The 21,735-nt window shown below is 35.2% G+C and overlaps 2 long non-coding RNA genes and 1 gene segment (V, D, J or C); 1 reads left to right on the top strand and 2 right to left on the bottom strand.

Annotated features, from left to right (window-relative positions):
• Nucleotides 1-3,564: 3,564 nt before the first annotated feature.
• Nucleotides 3,565-5,738, bottom strand: LOC122143904. Of its 2 annotated transcripts, XR_006159424.1 has the most exons (4): nt 5,382-5,738; nt 5,190-5,266; nt 4,983-5,074; nt 3,565-4,039 (listed from the first exon to the last, which is right to left on the bottom strand). It is a non-coding gene; the product is annotated as an uncharacterized LOC122143904 (long non-coding RNA). The 2 variants fall into 2 exon arrangements; XR_006159423.1 differs by having other exon boundaries at nt 5,190-5,735.
• An 8,006-nt stretch (nt 5,739-13,744) lies between these two features.
• On the bottom strand, nt 13,745-14,269 carry LOC122143883. The segment is given in 2 exon segments: nt 13,745-14,145; nt 14,227-14,269. Coding segments are annotated over 2 exon segments (429 nt in total).
• A 4,976-nt stretch (nt 14,270-19,245) lies between these two features.
• LOC122143906 lies at nt 19,246-20,550 on the top strand. Its single transcript, XR_006159426.1, has 3 exons — nt 19,246-19,314; nt 19,620-19,917; nt 20,002-20,550. It is a non-coding gene; the product is annotated as an uncharacterized LOC122143906 (long non-coding RNA).
• Nucleotides 20,551-21,735: the final 1,185 nt, after the last annotated feature.

Genomic DNA, 21,735 nt, shown 5'->3' with positions numbered 1-21,735 from the left:
TAATGATAGTGGATATTTCAGTCTGTATATTGTATTATTGATGTGGGTGGAGTAAGTGTTGTATGTTTTTATGATTGTTGTTTTTTAGTTGTGATAGCTGATATGAAGTCTGTGGACAGCTGTTGTTGATAGACTGATGCTTTGATGTGACATTTTGAGCCCCTTCTAAAGGCAAGGCAAGGCAAGGCAAGGCAAGTTTATTTATATAGCACATTTCGTACACAATGGTAATTCAAAGTGCTTTACATAAAAGAAGGTAAAATAATCATGAAGAAAAATAATAACAAAAATAAAACAAGCAATTTTAAAAACATAAAACAAGCCATTTTAAACATTGGAAATGATTTAAAAATTGACTTATTTAAAATGAATTTAAAACAGTTAAAAATAGAAAATGATTTTACATAGAATACAGTGAATATGTAAAATACAGTGCAATAAATTCGGACATCGCACAGTGCTCATTCAACAAATGCACAGCTAAACAGATGAGTTTTGAGTCTAGATTTAAATGTGACTAATGTTTTAGCACATCTGATCTCTTCTGGAAGCTGATTCCAGCTGCGGGCGGTATAGTAACTAAAAGCGGACTCCCTTTGTTTTGTGTGAACCCTTGGTATTTCTAACTGAATCTATCCTAATGATCTGAGTGGTCTGTTAGGTTTATATTCAGTGAACATATCTGCAATATATTTTTGGTCCTAGGTCATCGAGTGATTTATAAACGATTAAAAGTATTTTAAAATCAATCCTAAATTTAACTGGAAGCCAGTGTAAGGACCTGAGGACTGGTGTGATATGCTCAGATTTTCTGGTTCTAGTCAGAATCCTGGCAGCAGTGTTCTGGATGAGCTGCAGCTGTCTAATGGTCTTCTTGTGAAGGCCGGTGAGGAGACCATTACAATAGTCCACCCTGCTGGGGATAAAGGCATGAACAAGTTTCTCATAAGTCTTTACTGGAAACAAAACATCTAATTCTTGCAATGTTTTTTAGATGATAGTATGCTGATTTAGTTACTGCTTTGACATTGCTACTGAAACTAAGGTCTGTCTCCAGAATCACAACAAGATTCCTGACTTGATTTTTAGTTGTTTTAGTTGTTTGTCCCCTAGAGTCAAGGTATGCATTCACCTTGAAAACTTCATCTTTGTTTCCAAATGCAATAAGTTCAGTTTTTTCCTTGTTTAACTGAAGAAAGTTCTTGCACATCCAACTATTAATTTCATCAATACATTGGCAGAGGGAGTCAACAAGTCCTCCAACCCTTTGTCACTATCCTCAAATACGACCCATATGAGCGTTCCCTAAAGTAGTGCCCCTATTGGCAACAGGAGATATGCTACATAAACTTTCCCCTAAATGCATTGTGGGTTTATTTTAATATGCTTGCTATTTGCGTTTTGAACTGTTTGTGTTTTAAACTCTCCCAGCTGTTCGAAATGTTTTGCTAAAAAGATATGGATTTAAGATGACTTCGAGACATGTACAGGTAGGGTTTCCACCCGTCTCATAAAGTAGTCAATCATCCAGTGTTTCTGAATAATATTATGAGTTGTTTCAAATCGATACTGGATGCTGTTTGTCCTATTCAACCTGTTTGACGTTCAGATTATTCAATCAGACTCCGCCAGCATTATAAAGTTAATTTTCATTGTGATATTCGTTTGAAATTCGCTTGTGGTGAAGAGGTCATGTAAAAGTCCACGCATTTACCATGTTTTTACCATAGTAACATGTCGCTCAACCATGTCATGTGTGATAAAACCTCAGTAACCACAATCATGTATCTCCCGTCGTAACTGTAGTTTTACTTTGCATTTGTAGTATAAACACTGCACCATGCTTTTTACCACAGTAACTGTATTTATTGTGTTCTCTTTAGTTAAGTAACACAGTAAACACATAATTTGCCATGCCTTTAATACCTTTTTGTAATGCAAATTCAGTGTTCTTTTTTCTTTTCTGTTTTGCAATTTCTTCATATCACATACATCTGCAGCTCCTACAACAACATTTAGTGTCCAGCAGCTTTTTATGAATCTCTCTCTCTCTCTCTCTCTCTCTGATTTTCCTTTCCTATTTTTCTGAACTGTAATTCATAATTCAGTCACACATATTTTTCTTTCTTGTTCATGATGTCATAATTTCAGATCAGTTCTGTCAGAAAGCTGCTTGTATTAACAGGGAACTTGAACTCGAAGCTCAATGCTTAACTTGAAGAAGTTGTCAGGGAAGCTGAAGTCCTTCAAAGGTTCAACACTTCACCAGTAGTGTTGTTGAAGTTTTTTTGTTATTGATTTTTTTTTATTAATTTAAAGTATGTGTTAATAACCTTCCTTTAATTTCATCCTTTCAATTATTTTGTTCACATATCATTTCTTACACATTGTTTAATTTTGTATGTATTAAAAAACAACAACAACAACATTTTCCTTTTTTTTATATATATATATCAGTTGAAAAGGAAGACCAAAGGAAGGCCTGTCAAACTCTTGTCAAACCCGTCTTGTTTGTGGAGAGGGATGAATTTGACCATCTTGTGTGTTTACAGAGAAGACCAAAAGCTGCAAAGGCAAACATTTCCGATGCACTGTAAAAAGTTTAACTATTATCTACTCAATTTTTTTGGTGAAACATTTTTACACTCAAAAAAATTGAGTAGATTTTAAAGCCGTGAAATCAATGAAATATACTGTATAAATTGAGTAAATGTCATTAAAAAAAGTGTGTAAATCTGAATAACTGAATTACTTTATATGAGAAATAAAATTAATTAAATATAATCAAAATTATAAAACACCACAACTGTAATTCTATGTCAAATAAACTAAAAATATTGAGTAGATATAATTGAAATATTAGATGAAATTTAACCAAACAAATGTGCTATATTTACTAAATGTAAAAGTGATTTTTTTTACACTATTTACCCTTTACAATGAATATAATAAAACCAATGTATATTATAAAACCAAATAAAGAAAGAAACACATTTTTAATTGAACATTTATTTGTCAATTAAACATTAGACTAAAAAGTCTAAAATCAATCTATGAAACATTTCATCCATTTTAATATTCAAGTAGATTGCAAAATTCAAAAATGTAAAGTAGCCATAAGAAAAATGACTAAACCTTATTATGAATTTTTTCATTCTTTTTATTATTGTAGGTTGATTGAAAATTTCAAAAATGTAAAGTAGCCATAAGAAATGTGTATAAATTTTGTGAAATTTTTTATATATTTTTATTCAAGTAGATTGCACATAAAATACGATAGCCGTAAGAGAAATTACATCTTACTTTGTTGCTGGTGCATACCAGCCATTTGCAGTCACACTCAACATTAAACCATAAAAGCAACACTTCGCCCTCAAGTTGTCCCAAACCTGTACGAGTTTTTCTTCTGTTAAACACAAAAGATATTTTAAAGAATGTTGGTTAACAGACAGTTGAAGGCTGCCATTGACGTCCATGGTAGGAAAAAAAAATATACTATGAAAAGTCAATGGCAACCTTCAACTGTCTGTTAACCAACACATTCTTTAAAATATCTTTTGTGTTCAACAGAAGAAAGAAACTCTTACAGGTTTGGGACAACTTGAGGGCGAGTACATTATGACAACATTTTCATTTTTGGGTGAACTATCCCTTCAACAGAATTAATCAGATAACAGAAACATTTCCATCAGGAATTCCCATTCTGTGGGATGATCTTGAACAGCAACTATGCAAGAAGATAATTTTTTAACCTCTGAACCTTAACAGAGAGTCTTGAAGGATCCAGCTCAAGAAACAGTTTTTGGAACACCTCAAGTGAGTATTTGTGGGTCTTGGGATATCTCAAATCCAATGCGTACGTGAGTCCCAAAAGAAAGCAGCAGGCTCTGCTGAGATTCCCAAGATTGCTAAGGACAGTGATGCCCTCAATCACAACTCCTACATCACCAACTGCCCCATCATTGTCCCGAAGGATGTAGATTTTTATGACCTCCTCTGCCAACTCCGCTTGTACAAAGACGGGTAGATCAGCTGAATCCTACAGGCAAATTGTAAAGATAACTGGTTAGATCTAACATTTCAAACCTGAATGTTACAAGAAAGTGACAAACACACAAAACAAAAAGCACCTGAAGAAAGAAACATCCTGTTGGACCATATGACAGGTAAAATCTCAAACAAAGTTTACTGGGGGAGGAGTTGCAAAATTTAATAGAATTCTTCTTAACAAGAGGACAGGTTAATTATTTAAAAATATTATCTCAGTATGGCGAGTAACCCTAAAAATTTTACTAGCCAAATGGAGATAGAAGGTAGAGGGATAGACGGTTGTTTTTTCTGCATTTTTTTATTAAATAAATGCAGGCTTAATGAGCTTAAGAAACTTATTTTAGAAACATTAAAAAGTTTACTGTTTTCAAACTTTTGACCGGTATTGTATGTGATCTAGGTTTCAGTGCACTAGAATGATTTTACAACGGAGCAGGCCTTAAACTGGCCGACTCGCTATAGTGGGAGCTGATTAAAACGCACCAGCCTACGTTATGCCCACACCATTTTAAATGCTTTTGCATGATGTATTTGTAGTGTTGATTTAGGAGCTCATACTTGAGTTTATGTAGTAATTATGATGTTTTACAAAGATGTGTTCTCTTTTGACAAGGGGAACCGGGATTTGTACAAAATCGTTCTCCATTGGGTATGTATAGTTATAGTTGCTGGACCACGGTTACACTAATCGTTAGACTTTCAAATGGCGGTTGAAATAAACGGTGATACGTACTAACGTTAACCCACTCCAAAAAAAAAAAAAAAAAAAAAAAAACCACTGGTAACTTAACGTTACTAGCTAACATACATATGGCTGTGCCAGTAACTTACTTAGAAAACTACACTGTTGTGTACACGTACACACGGTCAACGTTTAATCAACTTTTGAATAAAGTATTGCAAATATACATAGTTATAAAATGATTACTTACAGGATATTCGAGTAATGCTGTTCACGTCGTTGCTGAGGAAAGCAGTCCTTCAGTGACAGGTGCCTCTTGCTTGAGCCGCGAAACTTGTTAAACTTTTTAAGATGACGCAAAATACAAACACAATGGTTAGGAAATACTTAATAATTAACTTCTGAATTAAGTATTACAAACATAAGTAGTATTAGCTGGCTAAATTACATAACGTACCAGGATATGCGAGGAGTGCGGGCCTTGCCGTTGCTGAGGAAAGCCATCCTTCAGGTGGCTTCAATTAAGCCGCGAAACTTGTTTAAGATGATGTAAAATACAAAGAAAATTGTTAGGAAATGCTTAATAATTATTAACTTTTTAATAAAGTGTTACAAACGTAAGTAGGATTAGCTGACTAACGTTACTTACCAGGAGTTGCGAGGAGTATGGCTAGTCGACGTCGTTGCTGAGGAAAGCAGATTGTCTTTGTTTTCTGCGGAGCTGCACACGTGATCACTTTAGCCGCGAAATTTACTCAATTTATTTAAACTGTCGTTTATTTTATTTAGGAAAATCGGTAGGAAATACTTAATAATTTTAGTTTCTAAAACAGATCAGTACAAGTAATTAATTATTAAATATTTCTATTAGAATTCACCAGAAATATTGAGGGTATATTAAAAATATAATTAGTTAGTTAAATACTCATTTATTTTCATTAAATAAACTTAAATAATATATGTAAATTTTAGAGAAATTACCTGTTGGATTTTTAATTATTTTTTTTAACCTGACCCACTCAAAATATCACTTAAAAAATTTCGAAAGATTTTATTAAGTTAATATAGCTCTTTATTTTTGTCAAATTTACTAAGCCACTGGATTATTTTTTACAGTGTGTTCATTTTAACTTTTTCGAATGATTTTATTAAGTTAATATAGCTCTTTAATTTTGCACCGAATTTTATGTTTTTTTTTGTTTTGTTTTTTTAACATACTCCACGACCCCATCAGTACGAGCCCTGTGCTACGTCAAAGTAGTAATAGTTCATATAATTTCAGCAAATTCATATGATATTGTACAAGCGTACTCTACAGCTTTCACTCCTGCTGTCATTGACCATTGCCTCAACTCTCATGCAGACTGTGCCCGTTGTAACTAGTCAGAGTGTTTGTATCCTAGAGTTTATATTGAGTCCACTGTATTCTTTATTAGCGCCGTCTCTTCCCGTTCTAACGGTACATAATATCTGTCCACACCTCACAGTCTGCCTTTATTTCCACGTTGATTTTAATTGAACACATCTGTCTAAAAAGCAAGTCTGGAAATGCTAGTTTAACTTGTCATGTGACACATCAGGGGCCGGTTGCGTAAACATAGCTATTATGTTAAGACTGTGTCTTAAGAACTAGTTGACCAACTTATTAAAGTTGTTAAAATTGGGCCAATCTATGTTTTTGTAACTGGCTTTTAATAGTTATGACCAGTGTAGAGGAAAAAAAAATTAGATGGCTAACTTTTTAAGACTTGTCTAAGCAGTTTATGCAACCGGCCCCAGGTCTTTAATTAATTTGACCAAATTAGATCACTTAAAGGTGTTTACACCCTGCAGTTGAAGTGGTGGCCTCATGGTTAGAGAGTTTGACTCCTAAACCTAAGGTTGTGGGTTTGAGTCTCGGGCTGGCAATACCACAACTGAGGTGCCCTTGAGCAAGGCACCAAACCCCCAATTGCTCCCCGGGCGCTGCAGCATAAATGGCTGCCCACTGATCTGGGTGTGTGTTCACTGCTGTGTGCAGGGTGTCCGCGGGGTCTTAAAAAGTATTAAAAGTTGATAAATCAATTTAGAGAAAATTAAGGGCCTTAAAAAGTATTAAAAAGTCTTAAATGCCATTTACCAAAGTATTCAATTTTGGATCATCTTTTCATTAAGTATATTTGTCCGAATAGTGGGGTTCTGTGAAGTTTATTTATGGAATCCCGCAAGATTTGACGTCATCTGTTAGGGCGCTCACTTACTGAATGCACTGCTGCGTGATAGCACGAGGCTTGTTGATCCCGTTCTTGCTGAATTTCTGACCATTACCGCATGCTCCCAGTCCCATCCGCTCCCGCGATTTTTGAATCCGCTCCCGCAAACATTCTAATATTGTATATAATTTTAGCGCATCATGGCGCTGCTATCAATCTGTGGGGTAAATCCCTTTTGAATTAAGCGCGGGCAATTCTCTTTCGATTTCACGATTGCGCGTGCACTGTGTAAAGGGAGCACATCTATATTTGTCAATAAGCTCGCAATCTGTTGAGGAGAAAATCCTCCAACATCTTGTCAGTCATCTCTCTTACTTTTGACCTGTGATCAGTCAATCTGAGTTCTGCAGCTGATGTTGGATGCAGGGTTGTTGTTGTTTTTTTTATACGAAATTGGACTGCTTTTAAACTGTTGCAATGGGTTGATTTTTCCCCAGTGGGTTAAAGGTTTGAAATATTGCATAAATTACATTTAGTTGAAATGCTTGCACTGAAACATTTTGCATTTTACCTGTAATAAAACTGTGCTAAATGTTTTGGGCCACACTAGTAGGAAGCATTTGAGCTGTGTTTATGATAAATGTGTATAATAGTGACTGTAAAATATGTATTTTAGGGATGGAAATGACCTTTTTATTTTTGGGACATGGTAATTGCGCTACTTTTTTTTTTCCGCATTGGGCTTGGGATGCACAATTAAAAGGATGTTGTTGTTGTGATCATTATTTTACCATGATCATTCACACTTGATCAGGTGCAGTACTGAAACTATCAAATCAAGCACTCCATAATCACAGATAAACTGTCTGATCAGTCAGATCTTTGTCATGAGAAGTGTTCCACAAAACAGCTATGGTTTGCAGACAGTTATAAGAGCTGATGTTACAAATACATCTTTTGAATATACTGTATGAACTCATTGTCCCGTCAGCTTGGAGAGCTTTATTTTCTCTTTTCAATAAGTTTTGTTTATTGGTCTAATTCTTGTTTCTTGGGTTGCATTGGTTAGTCACTCAGTTAATTATCTTGTGCTTTGTTCCCGCCCTTCTGAATTATGTTGTATTGATAAGGAGTTATCACAAAGTCGGTCTGTTTAGTTGTGCTATCTTACAATCAATATAGGCCAATAGTAAATGTAAGTTAAAGTGTCGCCGTTGTAACCGGGTTAAAACTTGGAGTGACGATGAGGTCTTAAAATGTATGGAAAGAGTCTTAAAAAAGGTCTTAAAAGGTATTAAATTTTACTCCATGATTCCTGTATATACCCTGTGTGTGTGTGCGCACTTTGGATGGGTTAAATGCAGAGCATGAATTCTGAGTATGGGTCACCATACTTGGAGAGAGAGAATGCTGTTATGGGCATTATGTTTGTCTGAACTGAAAAGTTTGACATATCAATAAATACATATACAAACCCGATTCCAAAAAAGTTGGGAAAACACAAAGAGCTTTTATTATGTCTGTGTGCTCCTGTTAAGGGTGGAGATTTGCATTGATGTAAACATCTGATATTAGTTCTTAAAGTAATTGTTAATGATAATGTAAAATTATTTGTCTGATTTTGTATACTTGATTTATAAAATAAGTCTTGAAAGTCTGGTCATTTTGTGGTTCTAATGGTTGCATCATGTTTCAGTGGAAAACTGTTTAATAATGCTCAAAAATAATAAAAACTAAAAAAAAAAAAAATTATACTGTACTCACAATCTCACTGCACTCACACAGATAAGATATGGTTTATAAGTGGAATTGTATAATACACTGTAATGAGTGAATATGTGCAGTTGTTACCTTAAATAATTATTTATACCTGATCTTGACCACAAAAATAACTTTTGTTGGTATAGTCATATATTTTGAGTTGAATAAAACCAGTTAAGCTGATGTTCATTTGTTTAATGTGTTTAAACTTTTTTTGTACAGAGCGGTGGTTTGTTTAGTCACTGTTGACAGTTAATTACTGTGACAGTTAATTACTGCGTGTTTTCAAAATTCTTCCCCTGTAGAAACACTGTGTTTTTGGATGTGTCCTGAGTGAAACTGATCTTGTTTTTTACTGAGTCTGTCGTTCCACTTGTTTTTTGTAGTCTTTAATGTTTGAGCCATTCCAGTGCTTTTTCAGTGGGTTGACGGATCCAGTGAATGCAATAGGCTTGATACTGAAATCCTGCAGGAGATGGAGAATGATTCTTGAGGTTTCACAACCATAGATGGAGGTTGAGTGAGCTCAACACAGAAAACACCACCTGAAATTGCAATGAAAGAATTTGTTATAAGTTATGCCTTAAAACTTCTGTTAACAGTTATGAAGTTAATTTCAATGCTTTATAGTTTAAATAAAGCATCAGTGAAGCTCACAGGATGCAGCTGCTGCCAGCAGAAGTAGAGCTGATGAGAAGATCATGATTAAAAATATGAATTTCTCCTTCCATGCCCCAGACACACTTCACTTTAGTACACGGAGCAAATAGAGAATTTGCATATAGACATTTTGTTGTCCAAGATGTGAAACTTCAGTGCTTTTGCCATTTAATCTTTATTTAATTTAGTGTCTGGAACAATTGCTTTCTAAAGAAAAGGGACAACATCAGTCTGTACACACAATTAAAATAAATAAATAAATAAATAATGAGAGGACATCACTTTTCTTTAAGATGTCAAATTATGATAGATGTCCAATAAATATATTCTTAATATACAGATAAAACTTTGAAGTCAAGATTTTGTCACAGCAGTTTAGTAGAGAAACCCCCAGATGTGGAACTATTACAGGATTGATCTTTATTGACAAGACAAGGCACAATCATTGACAATTATGCCACGGTTGCCCCGGTGGGTAGGACAGGGCAGTCAATAGGAGAACAAGACGACAGCTGAGATCAGCCCTGGGCAAAGTCAGGCTGTAGAGTGGAGGAGATGGAGCAGCACCAGACAATGACAACACAGGAGATCCAGTAGCAACTTGAAGAACCAGAAGCTTGATAGTAAGAGCTGCAACTGAAGCTGCACCAGTCGGACTGCTCACACTTCTTAGAACAGTGGCCAGGGAGGAACAGGATGTGACAAAGACTAACACAAGACACAAAGACAACAAGAGAGAGCAACAAGTAAAGATGAAACCAAAATAAAAGAGCTATGACTAGACAAAACAAAATAAAGATCTAATTTATCTAAAAAAAAAAAAAAAACACACACACACAAAAAACTGGAATTACAGACAAAAGGCAAAATCCAGAAACCCAAAAATAAGGTGTGGGAAACCTAGAACAAAAGCTAAACTTGACTAGAGTAAAAGTGAAAACTAGCAAACTCAAAAAGACTTAAGACTAATCTGCAAGACCAACTTAAATATAACACAGATCAAGTAGGGTTAGAAGGCACAGTAAAGCTATTAAACAAACTTAAATCACAGGCAAGGCTCCGAAGACCAGGGGCCTGTACAATGAAGCCGGATTAGCTGGCTTGCCAGGTAGGTTTCAGTGTAGTTTGCACCAATCCTGGGTTTTAGGTACCATGAAAGTGGCTTGACTTTTAGCTGTGTTCATTGCCATAGTAACTTACACTCCATGACTCCATGTCTGACTTTATTGATAATTACAGAGTTATTTTATGTGATTTATATAAGTATATGATTTATATTATTAATCCATTACACACAATCAATTTTAGTTTAATTTTAGTAATACTCGATTTTATATGAATGTTAATATATACAGATCGTTTGTAATATACATAAGCAGTAGAATCAATAAATAATGCTTTCAAAATGAGTATGTGACCTTACAATTATTGAGACATATATAATATATGTCTCACCAATTTATATTTTCAGACAAAAAGTCAGGTTTTCACTGTAAGTTTGGGACTCCTTGTGGAAGCAGTGCTTGTATATATAATTAAATATAATCAATAATTGCAGTAATGTACTATTCAACATTTATTAATTTTTTATAAATTTTTTTTTTTTTAATTCACAAGTGATTGTGTTGCTATTCAGGTTCTCAAATTATAAATGTGGAATGACAGCTTGTGTGTATGGAAACAATTTATTTATTCATTTATTTTAATTCTACATATGGACTGTTGTAAAAACCAGGTGTTGTGTGTTTTCAGTCCGTGAGACGCCATTAGCATCTGTCCACGTAAACAACATGGTCTGAGGAAAAAACAAAAACAACAACAACAACAAAAAATTTACTTAGTAGTCCTTTGTAAAACTGTAAGCCGGGATAAACCAGAGACTCAGTATTTGTCTAAGGGACTTAGGTTCAAACTACATGCTGTATTGTCAAATAGAAAAATTCAGCTAAGCTTAATAATAATCACCTTGCTGTTGTATGGAACATTCTTAACAAAAGTAAATAATGAGAGCTTCACTAAAGACATCAAAAAATTAGTCCACACTGTATGACTTGTGCCTCCATCCAAATTCTCCTGAAGACATTTGATAGCGTTGTATAAGAAAAAAAAATATTTTAATGTTTTATTAATTTATTCACCGAGGTTTTATATTGTGAGCTCACTGAGCTGTTTATATGGTTGTTTTCAGATTTTGTGCAGTGTTGTAGCTGTATTCATCACTGTGTCTCTCTTGCACAATAATATACAGCAGTGTCTTCATTCTTCATATTATTCATCTGCAGATACATCTGTTTCTTGCTGTTGTCTCTGGAGATGGTGAAGCGTCCCTTAACAGACTGAGAGTAGTATATATAACTACTACCATCAGATGAGATGTATGCCAGCCACTCCAGACCTCCTCCTGCAGTCTGTCTGATCCAAGCTAAGTGTGGGTCACTACTAAATCCAGAGAATGTACAGGTGAGTTTGTGAGATCCTCCAGGTTTAATGACCACTGACTCAGACTCAGTCAGTGTTTGACACCAACAGACTGAAAAACAAACAGTTCAACATTAACATTTACAACAGTACACATGAATAAGTCTGATTATTAACAGGTTTTCAGGAGTCTCTTACATTCTGTGAGAGCAAACATGAAGATAAAACCCAGTTTAGACACAATATCCATTGTCATGTTATGAAAAGAGCAAGCTGATGCATCAGTCACAAACAACGGAGTGGAGGCTTTTTAAAGAGGATGGGGAGAAGTTGGTTTGCATAGGGTGCCCTCTAAAGGTACATTTACATTTTCAGAGTTCAGAGACATAGTAGTGTCTCATATTGGCTGTAATGATGTGCTGGACAAAGAAGATAATTAAACTAACAGTCTTTAATAACACTCTTTAAAAGACACAGGAAAACATAAAAGATAATATAAACACAACCATGTAGAATGTAGATGCTTCTTTACTACTATCATCTTTGATTCTGCACTGATTAGACTGAAAACCTTTAGGGTTTACACAGTGGAATGTTATAGAGCTCAAATTAATTGTAATTTGTGCATGTTTTATTAATAAGAATTAACTAAAAGTGAAGTGTGCTGAATCATTGTTCTTGGACCCTCAGAGATCACATAACTAGTTTTTGTTCAGTCCTGCAGTCTTTTGCCTTACTTCTTACTTTTTTCACCTCTAAATACAGCATGTTTTTGCTGGTGTCTGTGGTGATGGAGAACTGGCCCTGTAGAGACTGAGCATAATATGCAGTTGAGCCAGTGTCTATATATCCAATCCACTCCAGTGCTTTCCCTGGTTTCTGACGGATCCAGTGCATGTAATTGCCGCTCACAGAGAATCCAGACGCTGTGCAGGACAGAGTCACTGATTCTCCAGGCTTTTTCACCACAGAATCTGAGGAGGTCAAAGACTGACCACTAACAGCTGAAAAACATGAAACAAATAATGTTAGATGATTTAGAAGAGTGGGATGTCCTCAACAATTCAGAAAAAAATAAGAGTTTGTAAGATGAAATGATCAAAAGCAGAACTAAATGCAGTAACACTTCCATCATCACACCAAAACTGTGCAGCTGGACACAAACACTTTGTGTCAAGAATATTTTTTTTTACATTTATATGCATATACTGTTTTACTATAACAATTGATGCCACTTTTTTTTTTTTTCATTTGAGCCCCTGCTCCCGAGGAACTCTCTTTACGTCCCTGTGTTTGTTCTGTAATGTCTTTTAAAGTGTGTTTATTTAATATTGACCCCAATGTGGCCAAGTGGGGCCTGAGGTTGGTTAAAACATTAGTTATTGATGGACATTCACCAGCATTGCTCAGTCATTTTCAGCAATCAGTTTCTAGCTCAGTAGGTAAGTGTTTGTCTGGTTGTTTGTTTTTAATTATTTTCACTATTATTATTATTATTAGTTTACTGCATTTTCTCTTTCCCTGATGAATGCCATTGACTGGTATTGGTCTAATTTTTGGGGTGAAATGACTTAAACTATGATCTGGTTGTGATGTCACATGTTTCTGCCTGGTAGGCTGCTTGTTGCATCATAGTGTGGTCACGATTAATAGTTTTAATTAATCTATAAATCATAGCAGTACTTTTTTTTTTTAATGGCCTCCATTGTGACAGTACCCATGTAGAGTTAATGCAGTTATGTATAGAAATGCTATTAGAAAAAACGCCCAGTCCATTATTACTATAAGAGAAATTAAAATTACTGAATATTACGAGTCATACTAAAAAATAGGTTACTCTAGAAAACAGACTAGTTAGTATAGATTTACTGGGAACCAAGTGTGAAATAAATAATACAAGTTTTATAATTATTAAGGTATTATTACCCCCCTTTTTTTTGTTTGTTTTTTTTGCGTTTAGTACATTTAAAACACATCAGATGGGCATTATGTTACTTTAGAGCTTGCATAACTCAAACATGTCCACCTCATTTCTCATGATGAGTTTTTGAACAGCTGCCTGTATTTGTGTTTCCACTGTGTCTCTTGCACAGTAATACACTGCAGTGTCTTCAGTCTTCAGCTGATTCATATGCAGATAGAGATTCGAGCTGTCCTTAGATGCTGTGAATCTGCCCTGCACTGACTGAGCTGAGCTCTTATCAGAATCTGAATAATAATAAATAATCCATTCCAGTCCTTTTCCAGGTGCCTGACGGATCCAGTGCATGTAAGTACTACTAACAGTAAACCCACTGCAGGCACAGGTCAGTTTGTAGGAAGCACCTGGAGACACAACTACTGACTGTTCAGACTGTGTGAGCACAATCTGACAGTCAATACCTGTGGATAAACACAACATTTAGAATTATGAATATGAATATTTACACTAAAAACTGTTTATTTATCTAGGGATTTACTTACAAGACACAGCAGCCAGCAACAACAAGAGAAATGAAGTGAACATGGTTTTATATGAAGGTTGAGCTGGTGATGAGTCCTCCACTCCACAGTGTAGCTGTTTAAATATGAAACAGACATCAGTTCATTTGCATTGAAACCCTGAATAGTGGAATCACTGGAGCTTGAGACTATTGAGGTTCATTGTATGAGCAATAGTATCAGCTATCTTGGTATGGAAATTATATTGTACTTCAGTGAATAAATGTGTGGTGGGTAGGTGGGTGTGTGGGGTGTGTTATTTTGCAGCAGGCATGTGTGTGAAACCCATCAGTTCCATCAAACAGATGTGACATTGTGTTTTGTTCATGAGAAAGTGGGTAAAGGTCTTTAATAAAGCTGTAGCGCTTAAATGAGTTGTAGTAGAAAAAACAAACACAATCAGCACTTTTCCAAAATCAGGTTGTTGTTGTTGTTGTTGATGCAGTTCTTGTTGGGAAACCATGCTGATCCTGGATAAATAAATACATAATTCAAATATTGAAAAATATGTGACAGTTTACTTGTATATTATAATTTTTGTAATTTTATATTCAGCAACACAATAATATAGATGTACAAGTGATAAAATGTAGCACTGTGCATGTATAAATATATTTAAACTGATTTATATTATATATGTTAACTTTTATATGTACATATACATACAAATATTGTCCTTTGTCTTTTCTGTCTATTGAGTAATTAAACATGAAAAAAAAGCCTGATAAAAGTTTATGAATGCGTTCAGTCTTAAACCCTATCAAGCATTAACTCATGAAGAATTTAATACATAAATTAATTGTTTTCATAAAGCTATCACATATAAAAATGTAGATGCCGTTTTTGTCTTCATTGCGATGTATTATGTATCAGTATATAGTCATATATGGTGCATACTGCAGGGTATTGAAATATAGAAGCACCAGTGCCCTATAAACAAATGTGATATTTAAAACATTTTAGTATTATTTTCTGCTATATTTTATATGCTTTATTCCCCATATACTTTTGTTTCATAATGTATGTATGACAACTGTACAGGTTTTGTATCTTTGCAGATTGATCAACCCTGCAGACCTATAATCTGACTTATGGTTAACCTTAATTAATCCAGACCTTTAATCACTCGTTTATTTGAGAATCTGCTTATGACGAAGTTTTTAAATGGTTTTAAATACATTTCTAAACAAGTATAATTGGGTTGAATCTGGGGAAGTTTGCAATTGCTTCAGTGATGTGATGCATGAATAGTTTTTGTTCAGTCCTGCAGTCTTTTGTGTAACAGTGACTCTCGTGCACAGTATATAAACAGCTGTGTCTTCAGTCTTCAGGCTTTTCACCTCTAAATACAGCATGTTTTTGCTGGTGTCTGTGGTGATGGAGAACTGTCCCTGTAGAGACTGAGCATAATATACATTTGAGCTATATCTTCGCCCAATCCACTCCAGTGCTTTCCCTGGTTTCTGACGGATCCAGTGCATCCAGTAGTCGCTCACTGAGAATCCAGACGCAGTGCAGGACAGAGTTCACTGATTCTCCAGGCTTTTTCACCACAGAATCCGAGGAGGTCAAAGACTGACCACTAACAGCTGAAAAACATGGAACAAATACTATTAGATGGGATAGAAAAATTAAGTGACAACAATCTGGAGAAGTGAAATCATTCTCACCTGAAATAATCATCAGCATGAATCTAAAACAGAAAACAAATACTTAAATTACTGTAATAAAAACTAATTTCCATTATCAATCTAGACCTGTCAAAGTGAAGAGAAACTGCACTGCAGAACTGCCATCTGTAACCCTTCACAAACACTGACTGCAGAGGATCCTGTTTATAACACAGTCCTTTGAGAGTTTGAGTGACACTGATCCTCCTGATTAAATCATCACATTTGCATACACTGTATCTGTTTTACAAACACAACGTGTGGTAAGTATGGAAACACTGGAACTGGGAAAATGTATTAAAATATTTTTGATTAAATCCTTATTTATCTGTAACAATATTATATTCGCTTGTTATCTTTGAATCTGAATTTTTGCATTTATCATTATTACTAATGATAGTGGATATTTCAGTCTGTATATTGTATTATTGATGTGGGTGGAGTAATTGTTGTATGTTTTTAATGATTGTTGTTTTTTTAGTTGTGTTTTTTTTAGCTGATATGAAGTCTGTGGACAGCTGTTGTTGATAGACTGATGCTTTGATGTGACATTTTGAGCCCCAACAAGTCCTCCAACCCTTTGTCACTATCCGTTGCCTAAAGTAGCGCCCCTATTGGCAAAAGGAGGTATGCTACAGAAACTTTACCCTAAATGCATTGTGGGTTTATTTTAATATGCTTGCTATTTTCGTTTTGAACCGTTTGTGTTTTAAACTCTCCCAGCTGTTCAAAATGTTTTGCTAAAAATATATGGATTTAAGATGACTTCGAGACATGTACAGGTAGGGTTTCCACCCGTCTCATAAAGTAGTCGATCGTCCCGTGTTTATGAATAATATTATGAGTTTTTTCAAAATGATGCTGGACGCTGTTTGTTCTATTCAACCAGTTTGACGTTCAGATCATTCAATCGGACTCCGCCAGCATTATAAAGTTAGTTTTCATTGTGATATTCGTTTGAAATTCGCTTGTGGTGAAGAGGTCATGTAAAAGTCCACGCATTTACCATGTTTTTACCATAGTAACATGTTGCTCAACCATGTCATGTGTAATAAAACCTCAGTAACCACAACACATATCATGTATCTCCCGTCGTAACTGTAGTTTTACTTTGGTATTTGTAGTGTAAACACGGTACCATGCTTTTTACCACAGTAACTGTTTATTGTGTTCTCTTTAGTTAAGTAACACAGTAAACACATAATTTGCCATGCCTTTAATACCTTTTTGTAATGCAATTGTAATTCAGTGTTTTTTTTTCTTTTCTGTTTTGCAATTTCTTCATATCACATACATCTCCAGCTCCTACAACAACATTTAGTGTCCAGCAGCTTTGCAGTATCTCCTCTCTCTCTCTCTCTCTCTCTCTCTCTCTCTCTCTCTCTCTCTCTCTGATTTTCCTTTCCTATTTTTCTGAACTGTAATTCATAAATAAGTCACACATATTTTTCTTTCTTTCTCTTGTTCATCATGGCATATTTTCATTTCTGTTTTGTATGAGTTCTGTCAGAAAGCTGCTTGTATTTTGAGGTAGATTGTCAATGCTTAACTTGAAGAAGTTGTCAGGGAAGCTGAAGTCCTTCAAAGGTTCAACACTTCACAGGTAATATTGAAGACATTTAGTTATAACTGATTTACTTTAATTAATTTAAAGTACTTACTTTATGTGTTAATAACCTTCCTTATAGTCCTTCCTTTCAAATATTTTGTTCACAGATCATTTCTAACACATGTCACATGTATGTATTAAAAAACAACAACAACATTTTCCTTTTTCTTTATTTCAGTTGGAAAGGAAGGCCTGTCAAACTCTTGTCAAACCCGTCTTGTTTGTGGAGAGGGATGAATTTGACCATCTTGTGTGTTTACGGAGAAGACCAAAAGCTGCAAAGGCAAACATTTCCGATGGTACGTCTGTGTTGGTCTGAGCACCTTGACAGAACTTTACTGCAGTTACATTTTGCACCGAATTTTATGTTTTTTTTTGTTTTGTTTTTTTAACATACTCCACGACCCCATCAGTACGAGCCCTGTGCTGCGTCAAAGTAGTAGTATAATTCATTACAATTTCAGCAAATTCTATGATATTGTACAAGCGTACTCTACAGCTTTCCTGCCTCCTGCTGTCATTGACCATCGCCTCAGCTCTCATGCAGACTGTGTCCATTTTAAGTAGTCAGAGCGTTATATCCTAAAGTTTATATTGAGTCCACTGTATTCTTTATTAGCACCGTCTTAACCCGTTCTAACAGTACATGATATCTGTCCACACCTCACAGTCTGCCTTTATTTCCACGTTGATTTTAATTGAACACATCTGTCTAAAAGCAAGTCTGGAAATGCTAGTTTAACTTGTCATGTGATACATCAGATCTTCAGTTAATTTGGCCAAATTACATCATTTAAGGCTCTTCACACCAAGAATAGTAACTACAATAACTATTTTAGCATCCACACCAACAGACGATAAAGTTATGTTTATTATTATACAAGCTGCAGTGATGTTGTTGTCTGCCACTTTAAATGCTCAAGCTTTTTAAAGTCAGGTGCATTCTGATTGGCTGTTTTTATTGTTCATCAGCTGGAAAATATATTCCAATGATGTTGTTCCTCTGTGTCATTAAATGTTAAATAGTTGTGGTATGGACTCATCCTTGGTGTGAAGAGGTCTTTAAACTGCTTACAACAATCCTGCTAGCATGTCATCATGTATAAAATAATTCAGAATAATATAGCTTGAAGATACAGCTTTCTTTCCTCTCATTTTGTTAAACTTAAACACAAGATTCTGCCTTTTTCTGCCTGTTTCTCTTCATCTTAGTCGTTTACTCCCTCCACTCACTCACACATTCTCTTTTGTTCTGTTGTAAAGTCACAAACACAACGGATGGTTGCATGATGGGCTTTTTCAGTTTTGTCATCTGAACGTCTACTAGTGAGGCTCAGCAAGTTCTTGTCATGATCAGCCCTCTCCAAGTAAGGTTTGTAGAAAATTGTAACCAATATTCATTTAATCCTCTAACCTGAATCTTTTGGTGAATTAACTTAATTATATCTGTCTTAGTTCATATGTTTAACCAGCAATAGTAATTAAACATGGGGTTAATAGACATATTTTTGTTTTACAGCTGAAGAGCAAAAATACAAAGAACATCAGTCCTGTTGGGGATGAGGAATGAACATGGCTCTATTGTCGCTCAAACAGAAAAGACTGAAAAGGTGTCATCATTTCCCATTGTATGTCTTGTATTCAAGCAATGCATTAGTACAGCATTTGATGTTGATCTCTATTCAAGTCAGCAATTATCATTTTTCACATATACATCTTTTTATAGCTCATAGAATGAGCAAATCATCAGTGCATCATTTCTGGAATTTGGGCAGAAAATGACTGAATATGGTGAGTACTGACACCCGCACCTGTATACACCAAAACTATTTTTGTTATGGACTTAAAGTTTTTGATTTTTTGAAGGAGGATGAAGTCAGTTGATGGAGAAATGAAGAACAAGGATGTTGTGTTTTATGTGTTGAGTTGTGATGTGATTTTATCTTCTGTCTGAAATGTTCTTCTAAGAAGAATTTTTGAAGAAAATTTCAGACGGAACTTAGAGGCCTTTGCATCTGAAGTCTTCATATGTACTACGAGTTTTCAATACATTACTGATTTGTTATGACTGCTTGTATTATGTTCTACTTGTACAGAAAGACTGCATCGAGAGGTAGAAGGAAAGCTGGTGCTGAAAACATTTGTCTTCACTCACATGGTCCAGACTAAAGAGAAGCGGGTCTGAGGCCAGAGATGGAGGAGTCTTTGTTGATGGTGTATTCAGTGGCCACCAAGTGCAGCACTGCAGCCTGAAACTGTGAAGACTGCATTCCCAAACAGCTCTGTGACATCACAGATGTTACGGCCCATGAAAGAAACTTCACAACTGAGAGCTAGTTCTGGAGGGATTTTTTTTTAGCCCATACATCCAACAACCTTCAACAGGAATCAATGGTATTTCCATTACAACAATTCTAAATAATAATATTATATATTGTTTATTGATTTACAACACCCAAAATGATTTTGTCTCTCCAGGGGCCCGTTTCAATAAGGAGGTTCAACCAACTCTGAGTTGAAACTCAAACTCTTAGTTGACTTACCCTGAGATGGGAAACTCTGAGTTTTCGGTTTTAGAACAGCTAAATTGTTAGTTCAGTCGACTCTGAGTAGGTTGACTCTGAGTTTAGAGCGTGCACCATGACTATGAGAAGTCATGATCAGTGGAGCTCCGAAATTATGATTCACCATGGCAACAGCACCGACAAAAAGACGTCTGCATACTTCTGAGTCAATCAATAACTTTAATTATTAATCACTGTTATAATATCAGAGGTAAAAACTGTAAATTATTTAACTAAATTTCATTTCCATGGTATCCCACGGCAAAAAAAACAAAATAAGAACGTAGCAGCATCTAAAAATGAATTATAAAAACACAATTCAATGTAAAGCTGTAAGTATAAGTTTCATGGGTGTACGCTACATGAGTGTACATACATTTGACATATTAAATATCATTCAGTGTCTATTTCAATGCGCAGCAGGTTTTTCCACATTGTTTAATGCGTCGTTTTCACATAGGCTTATTAATATTCTCTAATAAAACCTGTTACATTTCTTAAATACAGTAATATGAAATTAACAACTGACTTGTACTCAGTCGACGGCACAAGAAGGCAGAGGCTTGCAAAATAGGGGGAGAACCTGTACCAGTTACCACTGACGGATGAAGAGGGAGAATGGTCAAGTAGAAGAATTTTAAAATCCAAAAGAATAACTAAAGCTTTTATTTTTTTTCTAGAAAATAAAGAAGACCAAACTAAATTGCAAATCATTTGTGTTTTATTTAACAGCTGTGGTGGTGGGTACCGGCATATAGCTCGTACTAACCCCTCCATCTGGCAGTCCTTCCATTCCATACAGTGAGTATGCTGATTCATTTTCAAAAGGTGCGATGTGATGGGAATATGTGTGTCATCAAGGCATTCCATCCCCACTGGAAATCCAGGAAGAAAAATTCTAATTATTGGGTTACTTACAGAGGTTGCAGCGAGATGTTATCAAGTAATCATCATTTATCAGATTAGCTTTCATTTAAAACTGATTTCTACAAACTACAACACTTACCTCCAGTCCAGTGAAAACTCCTCTGTGACGGATTTGTGCCCAGGAAAAAAACTCAGGAAGAGCGTGAGAGCAACCTACACTTTCCTTATCAGTCTGCATACAGTGGCCTTCTAATGTTCTTCTGCAACCCAACTTTTTTAAAGAAAAACAAGACTACCATTTAAAATGCTACCGCTCAAATAAATAATCATGTGAATATGGCAAAAAAAAACTATGAATGTATGCAACCCTCCTCGTCTACGGGATCACATGTAGCACCTATAAGAGGCCAGATGACACTTTTTGTCACTTTACCATGCTGCATAATGAAAATAGGCACAATGAATAAATACATGGCACTGCAAAAAAATGTTTTCCCTTAGAATGTTTTGTCATCTTGTTTCCAGTCAAAATATCTTAAATATTCTTTAAATCAATATGCATTTTCTACATAAAAAAGAGCATGAGGGTACTTAGTCTTAATTTCCATTGGCGGGAAAATAAATTTAAGTGCATTTTTCGTATTTGCCAATTTTTTTTTTATTCTGCAGTGGGGTGAGAAAAATTTACCAAATATGACAGTTTTTTTCCTTTGCAATTAAGATTATTTTTCTTGCCCTATGGGGGACATATTTGACGTTTTTATGCAAAAACGCACATTAA

This window comes from Cyprinus carpio, unplaced genomic scaffold (genome assembly GCF_018340385.1).
Source record: "Cyprinus carpio isolate SPL01 unplaced genomic scaffold, ASM1834038v1 S000006530, whole genome shotgun sequence".
In the NCBI taxonomy this organism is placed as follows: Eukaryota; Metazoa; Chordata; class Actinopteri; order Cypriniformes; family Cyprinidae; genus Cyprinus; species Cyprinus carpio.
Note: the sequence above shows the minus strand (reverse complement) of the source record. Positions and strands in the feature narration are given on the sequence as shown.